This window comes from Mirounga angustirostris, unplaced genomic scaffold, assembly GCF_029215605.1.
Source record: "Mirounga angustirostris isolate CCGP_5_RB_7025 unplaced genomic scaffold, mMirAng1.0.hap1 SCAF_17, whole genome shotgun sequence".
NCBI classification, from domain to species: Eukaryota; Metazoa; Chordata; class Mammalia; order Carnivora; family Phocidae; genus Mirounga; species Mirounga angustirostris.
In genome coordinates, this window is record NW_026991725.1 from 25,602,566 (window position 1) to 25,621,802 (window position 19,237).

A 19,237-nucleotide genomic window follows, 5' to 3' on the forward strand; every position below is an offset into this window, starting at 1 on the left:
CTTCCTAAGGCCCCTTAGGAAAGTAGATTTCCTGAGGCCCCTCCTATACCACTTGGCAAGGCTTGGACTGCCAGCTGGCAGAAGCTAGTCGTAGAACCCCCAGGCCCAGGGTGGGATGAAGCCATTGTCTATTTCTCTAGGGCTGAGCTGGTAGCTCAGGGCTCATCTAGGTTCAGAGACTCTTCTCGACTCCACTCATGTTTCTGTTGCCTCTCCTTGCCCCTGAGGGAGCCCGAGTGAGACCTTGGGATCTGTCAGGGGGGCCACACAGACTCACCTTCAGCCCTGGGACAAGGGCGAGATCTCAATTCTCTGTCCTCCTGGCAGAATGGCAGGCAAGGAGTCACGAGGAAGAAAGCCGCATGTGTGGGCCATGTGGGGGACACAGAATGGCCAAAGAGATGGCTTATGAAGGGAAGCCAATGCAGACTGTGCTGCTGTGGCCAGGGGTGTAGGGGGGAGTGTTCTCTATGACATAGCCATCACCTGCCAACTCAGGGCCCCTCTCTGTTCCGGTCTCCACCTCTGAGCGGGCAGCCCCGAATGCCTTAGAACCAACTGTTATGCCAAGACAGACACTTTATTTTCCATGAGAAGTACACAGGCACCCATGGGTAAAAGGGGGGGCTCTCTGCCAGCCTCCTGAATATGACCTTCAGAACTTGTCTAGTGTTCTCCACTCTCCAGGGATGGGGCAGTGCCTGAGCACAGGCTGGGCGGGCTGCTCTCAGCCAGTCCCGCCAGCCCAGGGCAGCCTCAGTCCGGTTTGGTTTCCTGGGTTGAAATCCCAATCCGTCAGGCCCAGCTTTGGCCAAAGATAATGATAACAATGGGGTGGCAGGGCCCACAGCTGGGAGGGGGCAGGCATTTGCTCCTTGTAGAACAAAAGTGGGCTTCTTCTCTGAGCCTCCTCTTCCACCCTCACGGTGTGGTTTTCTTAGGACCCCAGACCTGTTAGACAAAGGATTCCAGCTTCTTGGGAGTCTTGACCGAGGTGGGGGTGGGGGAAAGACTGCCCAGCTTCTCCAAACCTCCTGAGTTGGCGGCCTGTCTGCATTCATGACTCTCTGCTGCCCCCGTGTGGCTGTAAGACCATAGATGCCCTACTGCTGGGCCTGTCTGGGTGTCTATGTGTGTGTTTTGGGAAGCAGGGGGCACTCAGCAGGACGGGAGCTGAGGCAGAACCAGAGAAAGCTGGCCCTGGCATCTGCTCTGGAGAGCAGAGGGTCTCCCTGCCCCCACCTCCCTCCCGTGGGTTACATAAGTAACATTAGGGCAGTTGTGACACCAGCTGGAGGACACTTGCTTACCAAAAAATTGAGAGAAAAGATGGGGCTGATACTCATTTGCAGTGGTGGGAACTAGACATCAAGGATGTGAGGGCAGCTGGGTGGTCTCTGACCATGAGGACAAGATCCCCCTTGCTAAGCTGCCCTGACAACTGTGGCCACATTGGCCTAAAGAATCCAGGGCAGGCAGATCCTGCTTTGTCCTGGGAACAGCTGCCCAAGAAGCCATTATGGAAGTGGGGAAAGGAACAGATATGGAGGGAAATAGAGTCCGTCCATCCCTCCTTTGGTCGATCCTTGCATATCACCTCTCCCAGGTCAGTGTTGGGCTAGGGGCCCATGGGTCCCAACCCAGCACCTTCTGTTTGCCACGACAGAGGGTCGCAGGTCTCTAACTCAGGCTTCTGCATTGGCAGTGTCCAAGTTGATGGAGTCAGGGGTCCTCAGATGTGGGCGTGCTTCAGAATCACAGGGAGCTTGTTGAGATGCCATCAAAGTCTGAGAAGCACAGCTGGTCCTGTCTATTGGCCTCTTTTTATGGTTGAGGAAACTGAGACCCAGCTGGGTCTGGATGAAGATCACTGCTGACGGTCATTAGGTTTCCAGGGTTTCAACTTGGTACCGTTCTCCCCAGTCCAATATATTGGCTCATTAGTGTGGCCACAAGCCCCTGCTCAGGGGTTCCAGCCCCCTTTGGATGTCCAGGAAGGTGCACGGGAAGCTCCCTCCCTCTACATCCTTTCTGTGTCCTGCAGCAGGGCACCCACCAGGCCGATGACCTGGGAGGCTGGCTGGACTGTGTCATACTCCGCAAACAGGTGGCACACATTCTCCTGTGACTCTGTCTGGCTCTTGGCCACAAACCCGAAGATCCTGGTGGGAGAACATAGCCTGGGTGAGGTGGTGGGGCCCAGAGAGGCTGGGAGGGGTGATCTCAGCTAGTACGGTGCTCTGCCCTGCCCCTTCCCCAGCTCTCTGAGGGTAGGATGGGCCTCCTCTGTCAGACTGGGAGACCCCCGAGTTCAAGATCTAGGTAACCCTCCTTTTGAATGGTGGCTCCATGAGGACAGGACCTGCATATTCCTCATCAGAGTGGAAGCTTCCTGAGGGCAAGGATGTGTCTTGACCATCAGACTGGGGCATCCCCATCGATTAAGGCTGCCTGAGGTTAGAGCCTGTGCCTCCTACATAAGACCGAGGGCTCCCAGGCTCATGTCTCCCCCTTCAGACTGGAGGCTCTCTGAGGACCCGGGCCTGTGCCACCCCCATCAAAACCATGGGTTCTCTTAAGGTCAGGACAGGGCCTCCTTCCTTTCCCGAGTTCTTCCTCTTGTTGGGTCCCAGGTTCTGGCCCAGGGAGACCTTTTATGGTGACTGACAGGACACAGGGAAGCCTTACCAGGAGGGCTTGCAGTACTTTTGCCACCTGTGGGAAAGGAAGAGGGACAGGAATGAGTATTGAGGCTTCTCTGCATTCCACAGGACTCTGGCTGAGCAGCTGGGGACAATGGCCAGCTGTGACCACACCCCACCGGGTCCCACCCTCCCCTCATCCTGTTGCTCCCAGCCCCTCGAGGTTCACAGGCTTTGTCTGTGACCCCAGTCCCAGAGTCAGCAAGAAACCTCAGTGGGCAGCTAGGCCCTGGATGGCTTTGTGAGTTTGGCCCAGACTTGAACTTACTTCCGTTGCTCGGGGTCCATGCCACAGAAGCGGAGGGTGGTGAGGGGGTAATGGCGCCGGAAAAACACCCTGGAAGAGAAGGACTGCTGGTGAGAGCCTGTCCCAGTGCCATGTCCTACCTCCATCATCTCTAGCTCTCCCGAAGTTCAGATGCCCTGCTCTCCAAGAAGCCTCCCAATTAGACCCCTTACAGCCTGCTGTGACCTTTCCCACTGCTGGGCCTTGGGGCACATGTTTGCACTTCTCTCTTTTCTTTCCTTTTTTTTTTTTTTTTTTTTTTAGATTTTATTTATTCATTTGAAAGAGAGAGAGAGAGAAAGAGCGCTCCAGCGCAGGGGCAGAGGGAGAGGGAGAAGCAGACTCCCCGCAGAGCAGAGAGCCCAATGCGGGGCTCGATCCCAGGACCCCGGGATCATGACCTGAGCCGAAGGCAGACACGTCACCGACTGAGCCACCCAGGCGCCCCAGACTTCTCTCTTTTCATGGAATGAATCTGCCTTGTGTCCTATATATTCAGGTTTTCTACCCTCTCTCCTCTGCCCCCTGCCCACTGTGTCATTTAACTGCTTGAGGAAAGGAATGATGTCTTGCTCATCTCTTGTTCCTCCAGCCCAGGGCCAGGATCCTGCCAGACTGTGAAGCCCTGAGCCCGGGGAAGGAGTGATTTCAGCCACTGTGTTGAAGTGGGCAGCCAAAGTCTGGCGTTCTGCAGTTGTTCCATCAGTGGATGAACCAGTCTGAACCAGTGTCCTGGAAGGGGGACTTTGGGACGAGGTTCATCAGTGGATGAACCAGATTGAACCAGTGCCACTGAAAGGGGGACTTTGGGATGGGGTCATTGGCGTGAGGACCAGAGAAGGCAGAGAACTTGCCTGGAGTCACTCAGCAAGTCACTGACCACATTGGGTCCAGAATCCTGAATCCTACCTTCATCACTGATCCACGGCCATCTCAGCCATCCCCTCCAGATCCCCCTGCCCCGCCCAGCAGCCCCAAGGCAAGGGAAGCCCCTTACTTCCTCTGGACATCGGTCAGGGTGATGCCTTGCTCCGTGACTTTGAAGTGGACCACGGTGGGTGTGGGGAGGACGTCCCTCTTAAAGGTGGTTGAGATGGCCTTCCGCACGGCCAGGGCTCCACTCAGGGTCTCTACACTCACAGAGGTCAGATACAGGGCATGGCAGCCTGGGGGATGTAAATGCTGTGCTTAGGCCTTGCCAGGATCCACCATGCAGGGGCAGGTAGGGTCCCCCAGGCCCTGGTCCTCCTTCTGCCCAGAGCTGGCGTCGGGGCTCTTCCTTCTTCAGGAATCCAGTGGGGCTCCTCTGAGCCACCAGGCAGGCAGGCAGGACTGTGTAGGTGACTGCAATTCAAGGCCAACCCCAGAGGATGTTGGGAGCATCTGTGGCTTTGCATTGCTCTGGCCTTTGGCCCTCTAGGGTGGAGTAAAGCTGTTGCCCTATGTGTAGGGATGTCCAGGCAAACCTTCCTTCTGTCCAGAAGCATGGTTGGCACTGTCTCTACCTCCACCCACCCCGGGGCCCTGGTTCATTGCCAAGCGAAGGTGGAGAAGACAAGAATGGGGGGAGGGCACTCGGACAAGTGCTGATCTATGCCTGGCCTTTGGACTTGACACTCCACAGAGGATCCCAGACCCAGAGATCACTTCTAGGGCAGGTCCCTCAGAACCAGAGAGGCCCCAGCATGTCCACATGTGCCCATGAGTGTGCAGGATGGGGTGTAAGCCACACCAACCTCCCTCTCTCCTGCCACCCCCACGGGCTCCCCCCACCCAGGCTTGCAGCCTCTCACCTCCAGGTTTATAGGGATGGGGAGGACCGCGGGGCACCTTGTTAAGGACGAAGAAACAAAGCTGTAGTGGGAACATGTGTGGACCTGCATGTACAAGTGTGTGCGTGGGGTTGGGAGGGGCCCTATGGGGGCTCAGGCAAGCCTGGAGCCTCCCCCATGCCACTTACCTGCAGATTTCTTCAGGTGAGAGGCCCGGCTGTCTGTAGTGGGGCCTGAGGAGTCTCCAGCTCCCAATTCTGAGCCAAAGCAAAGTAACAGTCCCCAGAGGGGGTGGGGGTGGAGTGAACGGGACTCTTCTCATAGGAACATTAATCCCCTTGAACATCTCCCACCTCCGCCCCCACCTTCAGGAAGCAAGCCGTTGAGAAACCTGGTGTGATTACCATAATTAGACAAACGGGGCCACTTGGGGCTCCCCAGATGCCTGACTTGCAAGCCTTTTGGTCCCTCTTTTGCCTCCTCACTCCTCCAGCCCCTGGACTGCTGCAGTCACCTGGTCCTCAGAAGCCTCTCACCTCCTCCCTTCTTTCACACCCCATCCCAAACCCAGGCCTTTCTTTGCAGAATGTAGGGAGGCTTTCCCCATCACCACACTGGGGGCTCCCCCTGCCCTGACTCCACTCCCAGAACCCCTCTTCTGCTCCTCCTGCACACCCAGGGATCATCTACTCCAGCTGCTGATGCGGCTGGGCTGTGGGCTCTGGATGGGACTTCCTGATCTCAGTTTGAGGTCTGATCTGTGTGCCTTTGGGCGAGCTACTTAGCTCCTCGAGCCCTCCTTTTCTCATCTGTTAAATGGGGATAACACCTATTTGACACAGTTGTGGTGAGGGATGTGTGAATGAGGGAGTGCCCAGTAAAGGTTGGACCCGGAAGAAAAAAACAACCCTCTCCAAACTGGCTGACTTACGTTCCTTTCATCCTCTCAAAGAAGGCTCCTATTTATCAAACACGTACTCTGTGATAAGAGCCTTGCCTGGACCGGCTCATTTAACCCCCAACCAATCCTTTAAGTAAGTATGATGATGGCTGTCCCCATTTCATAGAGGAAGAAACAGAGGCTCAGAGGGGTCGACATTCTCAAATTCTCAAGCCAGGAAGTGAAGATGCTGATGGATGCTAGGTGAAGCACTTTTAACTGTGACACTAATCCATAAATAAGGTGGGATGTGACCACTAGGAGCCTTTTTAGTTCCCCGGGGTTGCCTCTTTGGGGCCCAGACCCACCTTTCTGTGGGATGGTGAGTTTGCAGGGCAGGGCCAGGGCCATGATGGAATGCTGGCACACAAAGGCAGAGAGGCTCCCTGCAAGGAAACAGGCAGCCCTGCGTGAGAAGGCTTTCCCCAGACCAGTCTCCCAGCCCAGAAGGGTGGGGCCCACCCAGGGGCCTGCAGGCTGGAGAGGCTCACCAAAGTAGGGCTCCTCGTCTGCTCCTTTGAGATGCACCCCTTTGGCGGAAGACTCGATGAGGAAGTGGCGGATGAGGTCACTGTTGTCCTCACCTGGACAAAGATAGAAGAAAGAGCGCATGTGGATGGGGGTTCCAGAGCCCAGTGTTAGCTGAACACTGACCAACTCGTTCCCTGACCCGTCTCCTCCCGGTCCATCCAGAGGTTAACTGGTTTGTTCCCCTGCCTAGGGGTGGGTGGGACTGCTAGGGGGAACCCTATCTTCAAGGCCTCCCACAAAGGAGGTGCCAACATGTTTGCTCAAAGGTTTCTGCGTCCAGTAATTCTCTCAGGAGAACTTTCTCTTGGTCTCAAGGGCTACTGGGGATGGTCCCAGTGACTACTAAGATCAAATCTTAATCCTTCAGCCTGATTTCTCTCTTCGTCTACCCACTCCTTCCCAGGTACTGTGATTCTTCACCAGATGGTCCCTGCTGGAGCTAGGCTGGCCCTGGAGGGTGAACAGTGCCCCTCTGCCTCTTCTTCACCCGCCCATGGTTTCCTTCTCTCTGTGCTCGTTGGCAAGGCGTTCTTGATAACCAATACTGCCCCGAGGTCACTTTCTTATTTAACCAGAGCAGCATGGTGTAGAGAGCATGAAGTTGGGGTTTTCATCTTTGCTCTCGGGGGGTGGTGTCATTAACTAACTCTTGGAACCTATTTACCTGATCCTTTTGTTACATGAGAGCTATACTCCTGGGGTTTGGGGAGGGGCTGTAACTTAGATACTTTGTACTATAATGATCTGTTTTTATCTATCTCCCTAGCGAGGTATCCCAGTGCAGGGTGCATGCCCCAGAGATGTGTGTTGTGTGTGTGAGACCACGGGAAAGCATGTGCTAAGCTATCACATGTGTGATAAACTAGCACATATGTGATAAGCTATCACGCACATGTAATAAGCCAGTGCATTCACTCAATAAGCTATCACACGTGATAAACTGTCACATACACGTGGTAAGCTAGGGCACACACGTTATTACTACATTAGGTTCCTTCACAATAAAGCTGGTCTGGACAGCGAAGGTGGGGGGTGGGCAGAGGAGAGCATCCTGGAGAGGGGCTGGGAGCTTCCTCCTCTTCCCCCCATGAGAGCAGAGCAGGGAATCTGGGGACTCCCAGAGGCAGAGGAAGCTCAGGCTTGCCGTGGAAGGAGCTCCTTACAGAGTGTCTGGTGCAGGAAGGCAGCTGGGAGAGGGCTGACCCTCCTCCCAGGAGTACTTATGGGCCTGCTGCAAGGTAGCAGTGGAGAGCTGGGACTAGAACCTACCACAGCCTGTTGCCTCTGTGAGGCCTTGAATGAAGAGACAGGTACGCATACCTGATCGGTTCGGGGCAGGTGCAGGGGCCTCCTGCACCTTCAAGGCAAGGCCAAAGGAGCCTTGGTAGGAAGAACTGTCCCTCACGACGAAAGCCCCTGGCTCCTCTTTCCTCAGCAGCTCAATTGCTGGAACAATCCTTGGGTCAGAGACAGTTACCTCCCCCCCCACCTGGACACCCCTGTCCCCCAGCCCCATAGAATCTTCATAGAGCAGACATTACAGAATCACCTTGTGTTCCCAGGAAGTCCTTCCTATTGTCTAATCTCCACCCTTCCTGCTGCAGTCCCTATTTCCTCAGGACATGAGGTTTGCACGATATCCCCCTTCCCTGGACCTACCATTTGCCATTCCCTCCCCTACCATGACCCAGGGCCCCATCTGCCTGATGCAAGATGCAAGACCCAGACTTGACTCCTGGGTCACTCAACCCTTGAAACAGAGCGCTTCCTTTTACCTTGTTCCCGGGTGATGTTTGGCTTAAACCAGTATTTAGATGTGTCCATCACAAACTTCATGGTGGGCTGCATGTCCCTGGTGGGACCTGGAAGACAGAGAGGGGGGACTCTTTAGGCTGGACCGAGGGGAGCTGAGAGACCCTTCCCCCACCTCTGCGCAGTGGTCCCATTCAACCCACCCTACCCTACCCCAACCCCACTGTATCTCCAACTGCCTACAAGAGGCAAAATCCAACAGAAGAATTCAGGGCTTGGCGCATCTAGGACCTAGGAGTCTCCCCTCGTATCCTTGGAAATAAATCACAAACAGATAAAATCTCAGTTTAATGAGAAACAGTTTCTCAAATCTTGTGTTGTCTGGTGTGGCCTGAAAGAAGGGATAAATAAGGGATTCTGAGATGCATCATGTGTTTGGTTTTACCCTCTCTTCCCCCTTAAGAATCCTACAAGTGTCTTGGGGGGCATGTTCAGTTTGGAAAAGAAAATGAAAGAAAAGTTTGAGGAAAGGAAGGCAGCAGATCTGGGCAGATGAGCCTGTGCAGAAGTCAGGAGACAGGATTCCTGACTCTGATTTGGGACAACTGTCTTGCTCCTGAAGCCCAGAGGGGACTAAGTGTACTAAACCGTCTCTGAGGGTTTTTGACATTCCAATAGCCTAGGCAATTAGCAAGGATTTTGTTTGGAGAAAGTTTGCAGACTTTGATAAGACCCCAGGGTATAATGAGTGATATCCTGGGGCACCACCAAACCAGGATGGGAATATCGCTGGACTAAGTAGATGTGCTCATTGAGATGACAAAATGGCCACTTCCCCGGGTCCCTAAGGCAGAGAACAGTGGTTTTCCATTTTGGTATCCTGAAAAGGTGTGTGCTGTGGCCAGCTGAGAGTAACTCATCATAAAAAAAGGTACTAAAATCTGCAAATGATTTATTCCGGGAAAACGATCAGAGCAGATTCAAAGGCACACCTATATGCCATTTTTCTCTTGCTTACATTGACCTGGCTTCCCGAATGGCAGTGTGGGCCAGAGTGAACATCATAACCCCCAGGAGTCCCCCTGATGCTTGTGGCTGAGTGGGGGGTGGGGAGCAGGGACAGTGTCCCTGGGGCTCTGCAGGGGCTCTTCTCTGGAGAGGTGCACCCTATGGGTGCTAAGCCTGAGCCTCTGTGTTTACTGCTTTGCGTTCTGGCTGGTTTTGTTCTTTTTGGACGCCTGTAGTCACAGACTACGGGAAGGAGGGTGTTTGCTGCTTTGTGGTTTTTAGCTGTCTGAATTGGAATGCATTGTCTCCGTCGGCTCTCTGTGTGTTCGTCATCCACGAACGTCAGAGGTAGGACTGACTCTCCTTCTTCTCCCTCTCTTGCATTAGTCATCAAGCCTGTTGTTTTCATATCCCGAGGGTCTCCTGGCTCTGTCCTCTCTCCTCCGCCCTGCCCCGCCCTGGTGCAGTCCCCCGTTACAGCTTGTCTGGACCACTTCATGATGAAAATCAAAACAAAACTGCTCTCCCTGCCTGGGCCGGGCCCTGCAGGTCATCTGCCATGCAGCTGCCAGAGTTATCTATTGAACATGTACCTCTGACCCCATCACTTTCCTGTTTGAGATTCCCTGCTAGCCCCCGATGCCGCGGCCTAATGGGTAAAATCCACTCTTTAGCGTGGTGTTCAAGACCTTTCCCAATCTTGCCCCAGATTACTCAACTACTTCATCCCACACCCAACACTCCAGTCATTTCTTAAACATGCATGTGCTTCTACACCTTCATGACCATGGACTTGCTGTTCCCTCTGCTGGGAATGCCCCACCTCCCCTGCTCTGGCTCCAGACATTTGATTCAGTTTTCCAGACCCAGCTCAGATGTCACTTCCTCCAAGGAGCTTTCCCAGTTTTTTAGACTAAAAGGATCACGCCTTCCTTTGTGGCCCCATAAGACTTAGGACATCTCTTGCCTTCTGTGGTTTTTCTATTCTGTAGTGATCCTTGGTTTTTGTCTCTTTCTAAACTGTGTCCATCTCTCTGTCCCTACTCTTTGGCAAAGTGCTCGGCACACAGTAGGTATTCAGCGCATTGACCTGCTATTGCAAAAACCCACTGATGCTTTGTCTATCCCCCCAAGCTGAACCTCACAACGGCTGAAGGACTGGTTTACAACATACCCTCTGAGGATGTGGTGAGAGGGGTCTGGCTGTGGCTCCTGGTGGCTGGACAAGACTTGCTGGAAGAAGGGGCCCCAGGTCGGACAAAGTCCTGGTGTCCTGGGATCTGCTGGGATGGGGGAGACTCTGGTTCTGGGCAGCCATTGATCAGCACGATGGGTATGTCCACCATGGAGTTGGTGATGGATGGTGGGCAGCTGTTGGCGTGTTCCTTGGCCAGTGGTGGGGAGTGAGTTGCTCTGGGCTGGCCCATGTTTGGGGTGGGGTTGCTGGGGACCTGGAAGTCACTGGCTCTTGTACCCGGAGACACTTGGCCAAGGCTGTGGAGGCTGGAGGAAGAGCTCGCTGGACTCTCCAAGGATCTAGAAGATGACTGATGGCTGGAGATGCTGGAGTGGAGGAGGGACTGGCTGCTGCAGGGAGGGCACCAGACAGGCAGGGAGTTAGGCTGTTAGTGGACATGCAGAAGTCAGAGCCAGGCTCCAGAATCTACTGATCTTGGTGCCCGTAGCTCTGGTTAAATAGAGTATTGCATACTCCATCCCCCACAGCCCAAAGCAAAGTGCATGCCCACCTGATCCCCAAGCGATGCTGAAGGATACAGAAATGTCTCTGCACTGCAGTCTTTGGTCATTTAAAGTAGCTCATGAGCTGATCCCCTGCAGGTCATGTGGGCTTAGGCTGGACTGGATCCCCTCTGCCTTCCCAGCCGGGCAGGTCTGACTGAGCTATCACACAAGTACCCAACATTCCCAAGAGCCCTGCACGCAGGCTGGACCATGTCCACGGTGGATGCAGAGAGAACTCCCCAGCTGGAGGAAGAGGAGGAGGCCAGCTCTGCATCCAGCGAGACTTCTCTCTGAGTTCAGAGGCCCATGCCAACGGCCATGGCCGTGGAATCCCGGCCTCCTTGCCAAGGACTGCCTTGGCACATCGGCTCTGGAGTCAGTGTGGGGGACAGAGGTCCTGAGGTTTGGTCCTCCTGGACAGGATGGGTGTGTGTGTGCAGCTTTATTTTGTGAGGCCAGCAAACTGGGCTGGGGGGCGGGGGGACAGGCAGGTTCGCCTCCTTCCTGCTAGGTTTTGCTAGCAACAAAGAGGAAGGAGGCTTTTCTTTCCTAAATGGTTTATCCCAGGCCTCCAAATTTTATTTACATCCCTGTGTTTTAAAAAAAATCCCTTCCTTCAGATGGGTTGTATGAGTGCTGGAAAGGATACAGGTCAGCCTCATGAATGTAAACAGTTCTTTTCTCAAGAGGAAGGCATAAATCAAAATTTTTGTTATATTCTCAAAATTTTGAGTTATATTCTAAGTGCCTGAGGAAAGCTTGAGGTCCAAATGGCTGTGATGGCATAAAAGAGAATATTCACTCTTTTGTTTTTGGTGTACAACCTGATTTTGCTCCGATAGAACAGGGTGCCTCTCTATGATTTTTAGGGTGTGTGTGTGTGTGTGTGTTGCAGAGACAATATCAGAAGCTACAGTGGGAGTGACCTACCTTCCGAACACGTAGCTGACATCGGATGCTGGGCTGGCTGACAACACAGAGACCCTGCTGCCCTGCTGTGGGGCCAGGCCCCCCAGCCCCTTCTCCAAGCCTGGAGAAGCTGCCAGTGGGGAGCCCAAGCCATGGGGGCCGGAGGCCTTGTTCCCCATGCCGGGGATAGAGATGCTGGGAGAGGGTGGGGGATGAGAAGAGGGAGCCCCAGAGTGGGGAGGGGGGCGCTGGTGCCCCTTGCCCTGGCTCCCAGAGAAAATGAGGCTCTCGCTGCTGCTTCGAGTCTCTCGGGGGATGTCTCTGGAAAGGAGGAGGCCACCACTGCGTGGGGAACCAAAGGGCGGGGTGACAGATGGGCTGGAGCAGCACTGGGGGCCATCATGACACCTTGATCTGGTGGAGGTCACCTCGATGTACTTTATGTCTGGGGAGAGAGCAGAACACTGGTGAAACCGGGAACCTGGGCTTACAGAACAGGAATGCTGGAAGAGTCCTCAACACCATCTGGTTTCCCCTCCTTTAGACAGATGAGGAAACCAAGGCTCAGAGAGAAGTTTGCTGGATTCGGATTTGCACCCAGCTCCCCTTTCTAGGCACAGCTCCAAAGTCACCCTCCTTGTGATTTCTTCCTTTGGTGGGGAGATGCCTTGGAATGAACACAGGCCTTGGAGTCCGAGAGACCTGGGTTTCAGATCTGGCTCTGCCACTTACTATCAGAGCACTTGGCCAAACGACTTCACCAACTCGAGCTTCAGGTTCCATACCTGTGAAATGGGGTGACTATATATCCAGTCTCTTGGTGCTAGAGTAAGGATGAAATGAGATGAACGTAGGCGGCATAACACTTCTCCTGGCACATGGTAAATACCTTAAAACTAGGAAATCCTCTCCTGCATGAATGTCCCCCTCCCCAGGTTGAAATGACTGCTTAAGGAGGGTGCCAGTCACATTTCTGATGCCTTCTTTGTCCAGGGCAGGTGAAGGCTGTTTCTACATCTGTGCCTACAATGAAGGCAGGGGTTCTCATGCTTGTTTGCACACTAGAATCATCCGATGAGGTTTTAAAAGTCCAAATGCCCAGGCTACACCCTGTGCCAAATAGATCAGAATCTCCGGTGTGGACCCAGACCTCAGGTTGTTTTAGTTTTCCAGCTGATTCCAATGGGCACCAAGCCACAGCACTGCGGCCCCTGGCCCAGCAGTGCCACGCCACCTGGGGGTGGGAGCTGGTCAGATGCGCAGAATCTCAGTTTCCATCCCAAGCCTGCTGAAGCAGAATCTACATTTTAGCAAGACTCCCTGGAATCTGAGTGCACTGTAGAGTTTAAGAACTCTGCTTTAGAGCAGGAGCTCCCAGAGGCCAGGGTTTGCTACATTATCAAGCTGTGGACCTCCCAGGACATGCTTTTAGCTGGTACGCCATTGTTGGTTATTAAACACGGCCGAGGGTGGTGACTCACTCCAGTGCTCTCTCTATTCCTCAGTGGGGGCACCCAGGACTCTTGTTTTGAGAACTTGCTCCTCCCTGGAGTGGGTACCTTGTGGTTTTCCCCACGGTGAGTATGGACACCCCTCCTCCTGACCTGGGGGAGGGGAACTGTCCTTGGTGCTATTCCAGCAAAGGTGGTGGAAGGTGGGGGCTACCTAGCTGCTCCCTCCTGGAGGCCTGTTGAATCCTGCCTCTGGCTTCCCAGGATGGAAACTGGGGCAAAGTCAGAGGGAAACTGCACCTTCAGCTCCTGTCTGCCAGCCTCCCACCACCTTGGGCTTTGGCACATGTACCAACTCCTGCCCACTCTGTGGAATCCCTGCCTGCCCCAGCCCGCTCCTGGGTAGGACCTCAGAGCCTGCTCGCGGTCACTGCCTCTGTCTGAACCTGCTTGGGCTGGGGTTGGGGTGGAGGATTACACCAGATGAAGGGGGGCTGGCAGGCTGACCTGAGCATGCTGTTCCAAGGAGTGTAGGAACAGGCCTGGCTTTGCCGTCAGATAAACCTGGGTGTGAGTCCTGGTTTTGCCACTTTCCTGCCAAGAGGCATCGGCTAACTTTCCTAACCACTGCGAGCCTCAGTTTCCTTATCTGCAAAGTGGGGATCTAAAACCAACCTCCTGAGGTTGTGGTAAGGATAAAAGACACTGATGAATGGTGCCTGGAGCCTAGCCCATGGTGAGCTTTGGAGAACTTCTCCTGCCTGCCTGCTTTTTGAGGCCAGTGTTGGCCAGATGGCTGACACTGTCCAGCTAAGGGGGGAGTCCCACTGCCGAGGGCAAGAGAAGACTATTTGGCACAACGTGTTGTGCGTTCTGAAAGAGTAGCGGTCTTGGAATGGGGTGCATTCTTCTGGAAGGTTGGCAAGCACCACTTCTATTTTTATAGGACTTTATAGTGTTTATACCCATAATCCTCTCAGCTCTTATGCCCACTGCCAGCAGGCACTGATTTTATGGAGAGGAAACTGAGGCTCAGAGAGATGTGGCAATGGAGCTGGCATTTACTGCAGAGTTTTTAATAAAGGCTGGTATTTACTGTGTGCCCACGCCGTTGCAAACATGTTACCTGTATTAACTCACGTAACCCTCACAACAACTCTGTTGAAGTAGAAAACATTATGAATCCCAAATAAGAGATGAGAAATCAAGGCTCAGAAAGGTTAAGTGGGTTATCCAATGTCACACAGCCAGGGAGTGGAGGAATCCAACGCCTGCTCTTGTGCTCTGTTTGGAGGGCGTCTTCTAGGACTCCAGGACGGGGGACTCCTCAGGACACTTTCCCAAGGCCTTGCCCTGTGAAAAGGTGCTTGGCTGCTTTGGGAGAGGGTCTCTCCACCTGGTGAAGCTCTGGGTTTCCTAATCACTGGGTCATCCAAACACCGACCAAAGAAAGGCCTTGCTCGGGGGACTGAGCAAGCAGAGCAGGGTGGGAAGGAAGGAAGGAGTCCTGGAGCTGTGAGTCACCTCTCGCTGCTGCCCTGAGGTGCATGCGGCTAGGGGAGGTGGAGGCCCCCCACACCCTCACCTGGGTGCAGCCACTGTTTACAGGCTCGTGGGGCAAGTCTGAGCAGTGCTGGGTGGATACAGGCGCCAGCACCAGGCTGGGCTGGTGGAAGGGGACACGTGGGTGGGGAGGGGGGCAGAGAGACAGTTATTAAGCACCCTTCTCTTGGGATTGGCAAACAGCCTTGCCTGGCAGAAATTGTTGGAAAATGAAATGTGGGTGCCTGTTCCAAAGATGGGGAGGGGAGGAGTGGCAGAGATGGATATGGTGTTTGCTTGGAATAACCATGCTCCCTGTGGGATGGGAGCCCCCCAGGGTAAGCAAGAGGCAGGGGCAGGGAAGCTGGGGGAGATTTGTGAGCGCTGCAGGAGGAGAGCCCCAGAAGAGAAGCCTGCAGGCTGCCTCCATACAGATTTGTTCTTCGAAGCTCTGGAGGGCAGGAAACTAGCTCCAAAGAAGAGAGAGAAAGGCAAGAACACAGACTTTGGAGGCCAGATGCCCAGGCTTTGAGGCCTGACCTACAACCCACTGGCTGTGTGACCCTGGGTCATTACTTCTTCTCCCTGAGCCTCACTTTCTCATCTGTAAAATGAGGCTACCACTGTTTCCTTCACAGGGTAGATGCTGAGATCATGCACTACAAAATCTATCTATATTTATTTAGGGGAGGGAGAAACATAGGATCACCGATGCTTAATTTTTAATTTTGCCAAGTGAGGACAAAGAGAAAACAGTGAACATCTGCTAGCACCACAATTATAGAACATCTTCCCTTTGACACCCCAAGAGAAGGAAGGATGAGAGGCGAAGGGAGGGCATCCCACACATTTGGATACATTTGGCCCAGTGAAAACTCACCACGGTGCCCAGAACTAGTTAGGTTTCCACAGGCTGGCAAGCGCTTTGTTGCCGGTAGTGGTGGTCTGAGGGGAGGGTTTTGGCAGGTTGAGATGCACGGGACAGGTGCCACCCATCACAGTGACACACTGTTAGCAATCACAACGGTCGCAGGGAAGAACTTTCTAACAGGGAGCTGACTATGCCGGCTGTCTCAGGAGGTAGTGAATTCCCAGGCATCACTGACATTCAGGCAGAGGTTAGAGAAGAGGATTTTCTTATTCCATCAGAAGATGCTAGGGCAGAATTAGGGGGCTTCATCAGAACTCTCTGACCACTGTTGGCTGCCCGCTCATCCCCCGAACCCCTCTGCTACCCAGGGTCAGGTGGACACATCCCCATGATGGCAGGTTGTGTCCAGGGCATCTGAGAACACAGACTACTGACCACTGGCTCCTTGGAGGAAGGGGATGTTGTCAACATCCCTACCCCATACATGTGGACGCTCCACAGAGGCTGGTCTTGCCCCAGCGGGCCTTGAGTGTGTGGAACCCCTGCCTTGGGGCATGAACATTAAAGCCCTGGGCTTGCTCCTGCCAATGGTAATTAGACCCAAGTCACCTTCCCTGCAGAGACATGCCTGTGACCAGCCTCAAGAAGCAGGAAGATCTTGGCGGATAGAGGTGGTTCTTTTAACAGCCCTGGAAGGCAATGCTCAATGGGAGGGGCAGAAGGCAGGCTGGAGACTGGGAACTGGGGCGCCGAAGGACCTGGGTGCTGGGCTCACCTCCATCCCAGACCCTGAGCCTATCCTGGGGCGGGTCCTAAATGCAACCCTAGTGTTTAATTAAACCAGCTGCCATTTATAATGACTAACAGCATGTCAGGATTTCTGATAAACACCCAAGTGTTATTTCTTTTAAACCCTGCAACCCCCTTTGAGGTAAGAACTCCTCTCTATATTACAGATGAAGAATATGAGACAAAGGAGTGAAGTCACTAGCTTGTGGAAAGTTTGCCCACCTCCAGTGATTAGGCTAGACTGGCTCCTTACTGGAGTCCCTCAGCCTCCGTTTTTTTCATCTGTAAAATGGTGATAAAATATTTCACGGGGATAGATTGGGAGGATTAAATGTTCTCCTGTAAGATGTTCAGCACAGAGCCTGGATATAATAAGTGCTCAATAAGTAGAAATTCTCATGGACACTATCTCTAATCCTAATTGTATCCCTTAACCCATGCTGATCCTTTAAACCCCTGGAGACCTCAGTCTTCCAGCCTGTCTAATGGGGTCCTGCTCCTTGACCTTCATCCTCAGAGTACACTTGAAACCCTTTGTTCAGGAAACTGACACCAGATGTAGCGATTTCTAGATTCCCTTGGATGTAGTGGTATATTGAAGTTGGCTTGTACCAGCTCGTAAGAGCTGATTGTTAAATTTTTAGGATTTTGTCCAGCTGATTTCTAAACTCAGACATTATTAAAAATTAAATTACATAAACCTACAATGAAATAACTTACAATAAAAACAAAAGTAATAAATACAATTCATCATATCCCAATTATTTAATTAGATTTTGCTATTATCTAGATTCTTTTTTTTTTTTTTTAAGTTTTATTTATTTAGGGGCGCCTGGCTGGCTCAGTTGGTTGAGCATCCAAGTCCTGGTTTCCTCTCAGGTCATGATCTCAGGGTCGTGAGATTGAGCCACTGCTCAGCATGGAGTCGCTTGAGATTCTCTCCCTCTGTCCCTCCCCCTGCTTGTACGCTCGCATGAGCACACCCTCTCTCAAATAAATAAATAAAATTTTAAAAAAGTTTTATTTATTTATTATTATTTTTAAGATTTTATTTATTTATTTGACAGAGAGAGACACAGTGAGAGAGGGAACACAAGCAGGGGGAATGGGAGAGGGAGAAGCAGGCTCCCCTTCAAGCAGGGAGCCCGACGCGACACTCGATCCCAGGACCCTGGGATCACGACCTGAGCCGAAGGCAGACGCTTAACGACTGAGCCACCCAGGCGCCCCGAGTTTTATTTATTTAAATAATCTCTGCACCCAGCATGGGGCTCGAACTCATGGTCCTGAGGTCATGAGTCGCATTCTCTTCCAACTGAGCCAGCCAGGTGCCCCACTATTATCTATACTCTTGAGATTATTTATATCTATTGTAATGGTATGGTAGAAATACTATATATACCGTAATGGCCATCTACAGGTTATCTCTTTCCAGTACTACATTCAGTGACATCATTTTGGTAGCTTGAGATTGGCCATGCTGGGAGAATCTATACCGTGAAATTGGCAGATGTTTGCAAACAGGGCTCTCTGCCACCCCATCATGGAGCTTACCAGCACATCGCTGCTTACACACAGCAGGGTCCCACCCCAAATAGACTGAATTCTGTGTCTTTCTAACCCCGCTACTTCCAGTTTGGGCCTCCCCAGAGAGATACTCCCCTAAACAGGGACAGGGGCCCAGATAGCAATCCTATAAAAGTTTCAGGGGACCCAGGTTAGGACCTAAAGAGATATACTATAGAACAGTGAGGTTCAGGGACTCCACATTTCTTGGGCTCTTAGTTACATGCATGGCATTGTATGAAATTCTTATATATATATATATAATATATATACATATATATATATATATAAGCTTATTTAAAGTCTCTGAAAAATCACATAAAACAGGTATCCATCACTTTTCCAAACTCAGGAACAAAATAGAATTGGATAGTGAGGGAAACTTATATATATCTCTTTGATATAGGAAAGAAAACAGAGAAATTAAGTAACTTGTTTAGGGCTGCACAGCACCTCCCAACAGGACATTTTCTCCTGCTCCTCTGATTTGATAGAAAAGTTCTTCTTCCTCATGAGGTCTGGTCCCCAAGCACCCCCCTTGGCACCGTGCCCCAGGTCCTTACCCAAGGCTTCAGGCTCATCTTTCTTTTTCCTTGAGGTGGTGCTCTGGGTGGGCTCAGCCCAGGGGCTACCAGTTCCTGTGGGGAGCAGCTGGAAGGTGGGGTCTAGTTCCAGAATCATCTGGTTGAGGCTCTCCAGTGAGAAGTCAATGTAGGAGTCGAGGTCCTCCAGGGTCCCTGAGGTCTGCTCCCCAGGGGACTGCAGGAGGCAGCTGGCTTTGGCTCTAGCCTGTGGACCCTGCTGGAGCCTGCTGGGGGGCCCCTTGAAGGGTGTGGGGGCCATCAGGGCCTGGGCTCCCCAACCTTCTGTGGTATAGTAGGGACACTGCAGTGGCAGGCCGGGGCTGGGTGCTGGGTGCAGGGCCCTCCTGGGTTCTTCGCAGGGAGACAAGCCAACTGCATGGCCTCCTGCCAGCAGGGGGCTGGACATCACTTGCGACATGGTGGGGGCAGTGACCGTCCGTTTACCTCTAGCTTCAAACCAGCCTCACTTACACCCCAGAGATGTCACTTGCCAACCAGGAGCTCCCAGGACCTGAAAGAGACCAGGGTTGGGAACTGAGCAACTTTGGTAGTTGAAGTCCCTCCCACTCCTCCCCCCAACCCGCCCCCCGCAAGGAAAGGCATATTTATTCATTCATTAAAAGCATGGATACCGGAGCCAGACTGCCTGGGTTTGCATCCTGGCTCTACCACTTTCTAGCTGTACAATGTTGGACAAGTTAATGAACTTCTCTGTGTCTCAGTTTTCCTTAACTATAAAATGTGTGAAGATTTGTAACATGCTTAGAACGGTGCATGGCACATAATAAGCA

The 19,237-nt window shown here is 52.7% G+C and overlaps 1 protein-coding gene across 1 annotated transcript; it reads right to left on the reverse strand.

The window, feature by feature from the left end:
• Positions 1–1,281: 1,281 nt before the first annotated feature.
• On the reverse strand, positions 1,282–18,864 carry TNS4 (tensin 4). Its single transcript, XM_045888949.2, has 12 exons — positions 18,426–18,864; positions 11,665–12,088; positions 10,166–10,578; positions 8,007–8,093; positions 7,552–7,677; positions 6,192–6,284; positions 6,009–6,086; positions 4,949–5,017; positions 3,986–4,154; positions 2,971–3,039; positions 2,689–2,715; positions 1,282–2,162 (listed from the first exon to the last, which is right to left on the reverse strand). Exons 1-12 carry the CDS (start codon positions 18,862–18,864, stop codon positions 2,021–2,023), a joined length of 2,136 nt encoding a protein of 711 aa, XP_045744905.1. The 3' UTR covers positions 1,282–2,020.
• Positions 18,865–19,237: the final 373 nt, after the last annotated feature.